Source organism: Herpailurus yagouaroundi, unplaced genomic scaffold (assembly GCF_014898765.1).
Source record: "Herpailurus yagouaroundi ecotype Mexico unplaced genomic scaffold, PumYag 166, whole genome shotgun sequence".
NCBI lineage: Eukaryota > Metazoa > Chordata > Mammalia > Carnivora > Felidae > Herpailurus > Herpailurus yagouaroundi.
Window position 1 is genome coordinate 5670246 of NW_024412407.1, and position 11244 is coordinate 5681489.

Here is an 11244-nt window from a genome sequence, read left to right on the forward strand (position 1 = left end):
TGTGAGACCTCCAGTTCTACTTCCCCAATCATTCCTTCTCAGACTCCTTTTATAGGTTCCTTTTCTCTACTTTGAATAAGGCCATTCTTCAGTTCCCTACTAAAGCCAAGTTCTCTACTAAGGCTACTCCTCTCCTGGCTCTATATATTTCCCAAGTGGTCTTATCCATCTCCATGGTTTAATTACCATCTTTATGCTGAAGACTCTCAAATCTGTATCTCTCTCCTCTCTCCATATCTGCATATATGACTAATGGACATCTCCTGGTATACGTACCACAGACACTTAAACCTCAAAACAAGACAAAAGCTGAATTGTTAGCTTCTCCTGTGTCCCTTCTTCAGTTCACATCCACTTCCTTCTTCAGTGTTCTGATCTCAGTGAAAAACACTACCATTCAATCAGTTATTTAAACTCAAAACCTAAAAATTAACCTCCATTCCTCAGTTTCCTTCAAACCCTGTATCCAGTCAACCACCAAGTCTGGCATTCAACAACAAATGACAAATTAGGCACTTAGTATAATAATAAATCTGGAGGTAGGTGGTTTTAAGGTTGGCTTAGCAGCTTCACAGTGCCAGAGCACTGAATTGGCATCTCTTTGTCTTTTTTTTTTAAACAAATAAATGATTTTTTAATGTTTATTTATTTATCTTGAGAGAGAGAGATAGAGAACGAGCAGTGGAGGGGCAGAGAGAGATGGAGACAGAGAATGCCAAGCAGGCTCAGCACTGTCAGCACAGAGCCTGATGCAGGGCTCAAACCACAAACTGTGAGATCATGACCTGAGCCAAAAACAAGAGTTAGATGCTTAACCAACTGAGCCACCTCTCTGATTGTCTTTATATTAAGACCCTGAAAGTCTTAAATTGGCTGCAGGCATTACACCTTCATAGGACATTTCCAAAAACAGAAAGCAAAGGGAAGACCAGAAAAAAAAAAGGGCTTTTCTCAAGGGTGCAATCTCTTTTGATCAGGGGGAAAACTATAGTTGGGGCACAGGGGTGCAAGAGCACCTGGCTCTGGGAGTCCCAAACAGATAAGGTTCAACTACTCGCCACTGACAAAACCCAAAGACAGAGAAACGAGTGGTGGTGAAAGAAGAAAGGAATTTACCTCATTGAGGGCAACACTGGGAAGACAACAGCAGACCAACATCTCAAAGACTGTCTCCAAAGTGTTGAAAATACTTCCAGATATATATAAGGAAAATGTGGAGCAAAGGTTGGTGGGTACATGCGGGTAGGCAATGAAGGTTAAACCGATCATTGTCTTAGGGTCAGTCACCAGGGGTCCTGCTGGCTCAGGGCAGTCCTTATTGCTCAAAGGGGTAGTTTTGGTTCCCATGGGGGATGCTTTGCCCGCAGGGTCTTTTGCCTGAGTTAAGAGATAAGTTTGACGGGCACCTGGCAGCTCAGTCCATAGAGCCTGCGACTTGATCTCAGGATTGTAAATTTGAACCCCATGTTGGGTATAGAGATCACTTAAAAAATAAAATCTTAAAAAAAGAGAGAGACACCAAAACCCATAAAATACCTAGGAATAAATCTAACCAAAGAGGTGAAAAATCTATACACTGAAAACTATAGAAAGCTTATGAAAGAAATTGAAGACACACACACAAAAAAAGGAAAAATATTCCATGCACCTGGATAGGAAGAACAAATATTGTTAAAATGTCAATACTACCCAAAGCAATCTACATATTCAATGCAATCCCTATCGAAATAACACCAGCATTCTTCACAGAGCTAGAACAAATAATCCTAAAATCTGTATGGAACCAGAAAAGACCCTGAATAGCCAAAGCAATCTTGAAAAAGAAAACCAAAGTAGAAGGCATCATAGTCCCAGACTTCAAGCTGTACTACAAAGCTGTAATCATCAAGACAGTGTGGTACTGGCACAAAAACAGACACTCAGATCAATGGAACAGAATAGAAAACCCCAGAAATGGACCCACAAACATATGGCCAACTAATCTTTGACAAAGCAGGAAAGAATATCCAATGGAATAAAGACAGTCTCTTCAGCAAGTGGTGCTGGGAAAACTGGACAGCGACATGCAGAATGAACCTGGACCACTTTCTTACACCATACACAAAAATAAACTCAAAATGGATGAAAGACCTAAATGTAAGACAGGAAGCCATCAAAATCCTCAAGGAGAAAGCAGGCAAAAACCTCTTTGGCCTTGGCCACAGCAACTTCTTACTCAACATGTCTCTGGAGGCAAGGGAAACAAAAGCAAAAATGAACCATTGGGACCTCATCAAAATAAAAAGCTTCTGCACAGTGAAGGAAACAATCAGGAAAGGAAAGAATCAGGAAGGAAAACTAAAAGGCAACTGACAGAATGGGAGAAGATATTTGCAAACGATATATCAGATAAAGGGTTAGTATCCAAAATCTATAAAGAACTTATCAAACTCAACACCCAAAAAACAAATAATCCAGTGAAGAAATGGGCAAAAGACATGGACACTTCTCCAAAGAAGACATCTAGATGGCCAACCGATACATGAAAAAATGCTCAACATCACTCATCATCAGGGAAATACAAATCAAAACCACAAATGAGATACCACCTCACACCTGTCAGAATGGCTAAATTAGCTACTCAGGCAACAATAGATGTTGGCGAGAATGCAGAGAAAGAGGATCTCTTTTGCACTGCTGATGGGAATGCAAGCTGGTACAGCCACTCTGGAAAACGGTATGGAGGTTCCTCAAAACATTAAAAATAGAACTACCCTATGACCCAGGAATTGCACTACTAAGTATTTATCCAAGGGATACAGGTATGCTGTTTCAAAGGGACACATGCACCCCAATGTTTATAGCAGCACTATCAACAATAGCCAAAGTATGGGAAGAGCCCAATGTCCATCGATGGATGGATGGATAAAGAAAATGTGGTATGTATATACAATGGAGTATTACTCGGCAATCAAAAAGAATTAAATCTTGCCACTTGCCACTACACAGATGGAACTAGAGGGTATTATGCTAAGTGAAATTAATCAGAGAAAGACAAATATCATATGACTTCACTCATATGAGGACTTTAAGACACAGAACAGATGGCAGGGATGGAAGGGAAGCAAAACAGATGGAAGGGAAGCAAAAATAATATAGAAACAGGGAGGGGGACAAAACATAAGAGACTCCTAAATATGGAGAACAAACAGAGGGTTACTGGAGGGGTTGTAGGAGGGGAGATGGGCTAAATGGGTAAGGGGCATTAAGGAATATACTCCTGAAATTATTGTTGCACTATATGCTAACTAATTTGGATATAAATTCAAAAAATAAAATTAGAAAAAAAAAAGAGAGAGAGGTTTGGAAAAAAGAATTTAATCAATTAGAAAGTACAGACTGAGGGTTGGGGATACCTGGGTAGCTCAGTCAGGTAAGCATCCAGCTCTTGATTTTGGTTCAGTTCATGATCTCACTGTTTGTATGAGTGATCTGCGAGTCGGGCTCTTTGCTGACAGCACGGACCCTGCTTGGGATTCTCTCTCTTTCCCTCTCTCTCTGCCCCTCCCCGACTTGTGTGTGCACTCTCTCTCCCTCTCTCTTAAAATAAATAAATAAACTTTTAAAGATCTTCCTGTTTAAAAAAAAAAAAAAATTACAGACTGAGGTCAAAATGGAGGTAGTTGAAGTGTTCTTTCAAAACCATTCAGAAATACCCTAGCCAACTTCCCTTTATGTTCCATTGGCCAGAACTGGGGTCCAATCATAAGGAGACTGAAAAAGCAAGTAAACAACTGGTAAAAGGAAATAGGGTTCCCTTGATTTGTCCCCTGGGATGGAGCACATAAATATCCTTTAAAAAGAGACAGCATGGGGGCGCCTGGGTGGCTTAGTCAGTTAAGCGTCGGACTTCAGCTTAGATCATGATCTCGTGGTTCGTGGATTCAAGCCCCATATCAGGCTCTGTGCTGACAGCTCAGAGCCTGGAGCCTGCTTCACATTCTGTGTCCTCTCTCTCTCTGCTCCTCCCTTGCTTGCGCTCTCTCTCTCAAAAGTAAATAAACATTAAAAAATAAGAAGAAGAGGGGTGCCTGGATGGCTGAGTAGGTTAGGCATCCGACTTCAGCTCGGGTCATGATCTCACCATCTGTGAGTTTGGGCCCTGCATCGGGCTCTGTGCTGACAGCTCAGAGCCTGGAGCCTGTTTCAGATTGTCTCCCTCTCTCTCTGCCCCTCCCCCGCTCATGCTCTGTCTCTGAAAAATGAATAAACCTTAAAAAAAATTTAATAATAAGAAGAAGAAAATAAAAAGAGAGAGAGGTTATCTTGGCAAAGAAGGATGGAAGAAGGTGGTTTTTAGAGGGGCAACAAAGATTGGCTTCCACACAAACAGACATGGAGTTTGCATGCAATTAGGGGGAAATTTTAAACAGGTAAATAAACATACAAACAAGATAATTTCAGATTCTATAAATGCTATGAAATAAGGGAATGTGATAATAAGTGATGGGAATATTATGGAAAATAAAACTGATAGAATTTACTAATGGGTTTGAATATGACAATATGAGAAAAAGATGATTCAAACTAATACTGATTCTCATTCATAAATGAAACTGGAGAAAGATAATTAAGGATCTAAAGTCATACTACCATTAACTGACAAAATTAAAATTGTGTATAGAACTATCTGAATCCAAAACCCATTTTCTTTCCCCTATACCATGGCGGGTGGGGGAGAGGGCAGGGAGAGAACACAAAATAGTATATGTAAATTTATAGCACTGTGATAAGTAAGAATAAAGGCTAAATGTTTGAAAATAGTTGATGCTTGGTAAGTTATTGCTACTTATTTTTGTCTTTCACTGTAGAGCTGGTTAAAGGAACAAAATATAAAGTGAACTGTTGTGTCTAAACCACAATATGGAACTATCAAAAATGTTCTGACTGCATAGAACAGTTAAAACAGTAGCAAACGGCCACAATATAAAGTAGCAAAGATGGGAGTGGCTCAAATAGCAACACAACATTTCCATTACATCAAAAACTCAAAGCAAATTGGTACAAGCCCTGAAACAGTCCAACAAAAGAAAGATCTATAATATAATCAGTTAAAATGTTAAGACAGTGGATAATACTGTTTATATCCCAGCAATAGATAACTACTATTTAGTTGCTAAATATATACAAAGTATATACATCTATATATAATACAAGTAAATAAACCTATGTAAGTTTAATATGGGTACAAAAGAAAAACAAATGTCAGCTTTTCCTTTCAGGTACTAAAGAGGTAGCAAAATATACTTAGCATTATTCAATATTTTTCTGGCATAAAGATACCAGATTAGATAATATTTAAAAGTCCTTTTTGGCTCTAAATTACTCTCTAAAAACCAAGGTATCATCAGGGACCTAAAAAAACCCCTCAAATACTTCCTCATTCACAACAGGGGAATTCACAGAAACAAGGCTAGCAAAGCTAATGATTTTAGGAAGGCATCTAGGGAAACATAGGCCCATAGGAGCAAATCTCTGCAGTGAAAGCTCTAAGGTTCTGCAGAGAGCTAGGAGAAGGGAGGTGCCTGCTTCCAAATGGCTTTCATCCAGAGCAGACAGCAAAATGGAGTTAAGCAGGGTGGTTCCCTAACATTCATTCTTCTGGGCCAAGCAAACTAATCATTTTCCATCTCCTTTAAGAATAAGTGAGACAATATTTAAATATATTCCTGTCCCTGGTAACCCAGTTTGGAAAATGTGTGTAAATTTGGATCTTGAGTTGAAAACCTTTTAACAGGATTACAAAAAATATATATTTATTAGAAATAAAAGAAAACCTCCTTGTTTGTATTCCAGGTTCATAGAAGTGGAGGTATTATATATATATTTATAAAACTAGAAATATATATGAAATCAGAAACATATACACACACATATATGTCTCATTACAAACTACACACACATATTAATAGTGTAAATTTGTTATTTGATATGAAGGGTAAAGGCTTTACCAAATCTGAGTAAAGTAATAACTGAATTTGAGCTATGATTTGTTACTGTTTTATGTTTACTTTTTGTTACTAACATATCACTGCAAGGATATCTTGAATAGTGTAACAGCAATAGGTTTCTGCTAGAGCCATTTTAAAGCCACACTTTATCCTAACTAACCACTTTATGCATTTACAAGGGTTAGCAATATATAGTTTATGGTCTTGTAATAGATTCTCCTGAAAGGCACGGGCGAGGTCTGGGGGGGGGGGGGGGGGGGAGCGCTATTATCTGGGCCTCCAAGCAGTGCACCATAACCAACTGATCTATCTTGACATAACAGAAAGTATTTATTATTATATAGAGTTTTACAAAGCTCTAAATATAACACAAGGATTCCCTACTTCCTAATATCCTTCGGTGTCAAACAATTTCCTCTCTACCCAAATTTCTGTCCTCACTACTCCCATTCAGCTACCAAATGTGAAATGTACCTTTGTGGGGTTTTTCTGTTGTTGTTGTTGTTGTTGTTGTTGTTGTTGTTGTTGTTTAAGATTTTATTTTTAAGAATCTCTACACCCAACTTGGGGCTCAAACTCACCACCCCGAGATCTGGAGTCACAGGCTCTAGCGACTGAGCTAGTCAGGTGCCTGTGAAATGTATCTTTGAATATCCTCCCATTTTAAAAGCCCCTAAGACTGTTCCATAAAGTTGTTGGTTTAGGTCTAAAAATGGGGCCTAGTAAGTCCTTTTAACAGCCTCGATGTTCATTGCTTCGGTACTACTTTTTGAATGACTGAAATACTTTTGCTTCCAACGTCTTGCACCTTACTTTAACGAACAAGTCATTACAATAAACCAAATAAAACTAGTCTGTTTTCTAAACCTTGCATCCTCCACATTACCAGGTAAGTAAAGAATGCACTGCCTGCCTTTAAAGGAACTGAGAAAAGAAAAAGGCAAAACTCACTGACAGATTGTGGCAACATGAAAATAATCAGCTGAGCTAGCCGGACCAGAAGTTTCTGCATTTCATGGTGCTTCATCTTTAAAACTGTATGGACTTCTTAAGTCTTAGGGTTCGTCCATATTAAGGCAAGCCTCCTTTCCCGTTCCCACGTTGGCTGGTTTCGGAACCTGCGCCCGCCGCCGCCCCCCGCCCAGGCCCTGGCAGCCATGCGCCAAAGACTGCAGCACCCGAGCTCGCTGTCCGCAGGCGCGGCGGACCCCGCCCAGCAGGCCCGGAGCGGGGAGGGGGCTCCGGTCCAAGAAGCCCGCCTCTGCGGCGGCCGAGCCGGGCGCCGAGTGGGCGCGACGGGCCGGGGGAGGGGCCCGCGGCAGTGGCACCGCCTGTGCCCGCCCGCCCCTCCCCGAACCTCTACTTAAGTGGCTCCGGCACCGCCCCCGCTTCAGTGCGTTACTTACCTCGACTCTTAGCTTGTCGGGGACGGTAACCAGGACCCGGTGTCTGCTCCTGTCGCCTACGCCTGCTAACCCTTAGCCACCATGGTGAGTGGACCACTCGCGGCGCCGCCCTCGCTCTGGAAAAACGGGAAAAGCCAGCCAGGCGGTCTCGGACGGCCTTTTAGCCAGAGATCAGCGAAAAGCGAGGCGAGGGTGGGAGTAGTGAGAACGGCTGGGGCATGGAAGGGGGGGCGCATTTTCTTCTCTGTCTTTGGGAGGGGATGGCGGAGCCCCAGCTCCCCAGACCGTGGTTGGGGCTCTCAATTAGCCCTTAACTCCGGGGTGCGGTGACCCGAGACCCTACAGTCCTTTCCCGCGCGTTCCCATCCCCCCTTCCTTCCCCGGCTTTGGCGGGAGCGCGCGCGGGCCCTCCACGCCCTCACTTCCTCCTTAGCGAGAAGAGCGGAGGCGGGAAGGAGCCGGAATACAAAAGCGCACGCGCGACCGTTAGCTTCCCGCCAGGGAGCGGCGGGAGACCGCCCCTGCAGTCTGCGCGTGCGCGCTGGGGCCCTGCGCGTCCGCCACCGTAGGGCGTGTCGTCTGTTAGCCTGAATTTTTTTTTGTTTTTAACGAAAGAAAAGCTACATGTGGAGAATCCTCCGTGTCAGTGTGCTGCAGTACGCCAGCGTACTAGGATAATTTGCTCCCAACAGCTTCTAGACTCCATCTGTCCCTTGACCTATGTTAGGAATGCGTGTAGGAGCAGCTGGTGGCGGTGAGGGATTATGAGAGAATGGAAATCGGATCTTGGTCCAGATCTGGGCTGCTGATAATCCCCTGCTGCGCCCTGACTGATGTGGGGGTGCTAGGCTAAGCCTAGCGCCTGGGGGAGCAGAAGATGGTTGGCCGAGGTAGCACCTCAGCAGACGTGGCCGCTGCGTGTGTCTGCAGCTGCGCGGTCCCGCTGGCCGCAGGCGGGCGCGGGCGCGCGCGCACACACCCTGAATTGCTCATTCATCCTGTGCCGCAAAACCCCGCCCTTTGTCCCTGTGGCCAGACATTTCCTCTGCACTGTTCTGGCCACGTGCTTCCTGTGATGGTAGCTGCCCGGAAATCTGGCCGCCTAGTCTAAAATGGAATAATGAAGCCTGAGCACTGGATGAATGGCCTCCCCCCTATCTTGGTGCTCCAAAGGAGAAAGCTGTGACTAAGCTTTCTTGGTCTGGAAGGAGGCCTTCCCAATTTACAGGGTGAAAAGAAATACATTAAAAGCAATGCCGATTAAAAAGTAGTGATTCTCTCCTAGAGAAGATGTTACATTTTAACTAGTTTTAGAAGGGGAAATTTGTAAGATTGATTAAGTTATTTTGTTCTGCTTCACAGTCAACTACTAGATTAGTTTAATGCTGTTTTTGTTTTTTTTTTTAAACCTACTTTTCCACAGCGTGAGTGCATCTCCATCCACGTTGGCCAGGCTGGTGTTCAGATCGGCAATGCCTGCTGGGAGCTCTATTGCCTGGAACACGGCATCCAGCCCGATGGCCAGATGCCAAGTGACAAGACCATTGGGGGAGGAGATGACTCCTTCAACACCTTCTTCAGTGAGACGGGCGCTGGCAAGCATGTGCCCAGGGCAGTGTTTGTAGACCTGGAACCCACAGTCATTGGTGAGTTGGCCTCAGTAGTAACCCAAGGGAGATCTCAGGGCTCTTGAGACAGGAGGTCTGTCGTGAGGGCTCCATTGACACCCTGGGGTGGAGCAGGCGTGTGCAGGTGGTGGGTGACGGGTGGCTGCTTTGTTTTTCTCTTCCAGATGAAGTTCGCACTGGCACCTACCGCCAGCTCTTCCATCCTGAGCAGCTCATCACGGGCAAGGAAGATGCTGCCAATAACTATGCCCGAGGGCACTACACCATCGGCAAGGAGATCATCGACCTTGTCTTGGACCGAATTCGGAAACTGGTATGTTTGTTCTCCAGAATAAAGTAAATAATGACCCTAAGGAAGACATTTGAAATACGACCTTTTCTTTTCAAACACAGAATAGAAATATAATGGAGTGAGGACAACTGGTAAATTATTCCTTGATAGGGTTTTTAAATTTTCAACTGCAACATGAATTATTTGGTGTCATTTTATAAACGTCAATGAAGATGTTTTAAGTGAAGAAATGCTTTGTAATTCTGGGAAGGTCTATTATAATCTGTCTTCTCTGTTCCTTTTTTCTCACAGGCCGACCAGTGCACGGGTCTTCAGGGCTTCTTGGTTTTCCACAGCTTTGGAGGGGGAACTGGTTCCGGGTTCACCTCCCTGCTGATGGAACGTCTCTCTGTCGATTATGGCAAGAAGTCCAAGCTGGAGTTCTCCATTTACCCAGCCCCCCAGGTTTCCACTGCTGTCGTTGAGCCCTACAACTCCATCCTCACTACCCACACCACCCTGGAGCACTCTGATTGTGCCTTCATGGTAGACAACGAGGCCATCTATGACATCTGTCGTAGAAACCTCGATATCGAACGCCCAACCTACACTAACCTTAACCGCCTTATTAGCCAGATTGTGTCTTCCATCACTGCTTCCCTCAGATTTGATGGAGCCCTGAATGTGGACCTGACAGAATTCCAGACCAACCTGGTGCCCTATCCCCGCATCCACTTCCCTCTGGCCACATATGCCCCTGTCATCTCTGCTGAGAAAGCCTACCATGAACAGCTTTCTGTAGCAGAGATCACCAATGCGTGCTTTGAGCCAGCCAACCAGATGGTGAAATGTGACCCTCGCCATGGTAAATACATGGCTTGCTGCCTGTTGTACCGTGGTGATGTGGTTCCCAAAGATGTCAATGCTGCCATTGCCACCATCAAGACCAAGCGCAGCATCCAGTTTGTGGACTGGTGCCCCACTGGCTTCAAAGTTGGCATTAATTACCAGCCTCCCACTGTGGTACCTGGTGGAGACCTGGCCAAAGTACAGCGAGCTGTGTGCATGCTGAGCAACACCACAGCCATTGCTGAGGCCTGGGCTCGCCTGGACCACAAGTTTGACCTGATGTATGCCAAGCGTGCCTTTGTTCACTGGTATGTGGGTGAGGGCATGGAGGAAGGAGAGTTTTCTGAGGCCCGTGAGGACATGGCTGCCCTTGAGAAGGATTATGAGGAAGTTGGTGTGGATTCTGTTGAGGGAGAGGGTGAAGAGGAAGGAGAGGAATACTAATTACCATTCCTTTCAACCCTGCAGCATGTCACACTCAGAACTTAAGCTTCAACATTAGCTGACAGGCATTAAAGCTTCTGGTTAGATTGTCTTCACTTTTAACTGTGACCATGTCTTACTTTTCCATGTGTACCTGTCAGATTTTTGCATCATGTCACAAAGTAAAGGCTTTATGAAAGGAAGTTTTTCTGTGCTTCTTAATTGCTTTCTCCAATTCAAGATGTACTACCACTCATCTACATCTGGAAGATAGTCTGCAACAGGGTTGTAATACCAAGGATCCCACTTTCTGTATAGCTGCCTGTATGGGGAAAAGAGCACACTGGACTAGAAAAGCAGGAGAGCTAGATTTTGACACTGATGTGTTAATACCACCTCAGTTTCAGAATGCAGGTCAAAGGGGGTTTAGGAAAAATAACCCTTGTACAACAAAATGGCTGGCTAGATGAACATTTGACCACAAGGAGGTGAAAGCTGTTTCTAGCCCTATCGGGAGGGAGGAGTGACAGGATCAGAATTACTGGTGATAAAAATCCTACCATAGGGGAAAACCAAATGAGGCATGGGTATAGGAAAAACAAAGCTATGGATGTTTGCAAGAGCAGTGCTTTAGGAGACGGTGAAGTGGCAACATTGTACAGGTTAGGATAGGGTTA

The 11244-nt window shown here is 44.1% G+C and overlaps 1 protein-coding gene and 1 long non-coding RNA gene across 2 annotated transcripts in view; one reads left to right on the top strand and one right to left on the bottom strand.

The window, feature by feature from the left end:
- Nucleotides 1-7189, bottom strand: part of LOC121038632 (uncharacterized) — a 10425-nt gene extending 3236 nt beyond the window's left edge. Inside the window, exon 1 of the long non-coding RNA XR_005794428.1 lies at nucleotides 6942-7189. This is a non-coding gene — a long non-coding RNA (uncharacterized LOC121038632). The remainder of the gene's footprint in view (nucleotides 1-6941) is intronic.
- A 169-nt stretch (nucleotides 7190-7358) lies between these two features.
- On the top strand, nucleotides 7359-10770 carry LOC121038622 (tubulin alpha-1B chain). Its single transcript, XM_040488256.1, has 4 exons — nucleotides 7359-7480; nucleotides 8820-9042; nucleotides 9189-9337; nucleotides 9608-10770. The coding sequence occupies exons 1-4, from the start codon at nucleotides 7478-7480 to the stop codon at nucleotides 10586-10588; spliced, it is 1356 nt and encodes a 451-aa protein (XP_040344190.1). The 5' UTR covers nucleotides 7359-7477; the 3' UTR covers nucleotides 10589-10770.
- The last annotated feature ends 474 nt before the right edge of the window (nucleotides 10771-11244 follow it).

Bases quoted from the DNA above. Each gene is read 5' to 3' on its own strand.
- LOC121038622 (XM_040488256.1), top strand. The intron at 9,043-9,188 runs GTGAGTTGGCCT...TTTCTCTTCCAG, and splicing joins CCTGGAACCCACAGTCATTG to ATGAAGTTCGCACTGGCACC. The intron at 9,338-9,607 runs GTATGTTTGTTC...TTTTTCTCACAG, and splicing joins TGGACCGAATTCGGAAACTG to GCCGACCAGTGCACGGGTCT.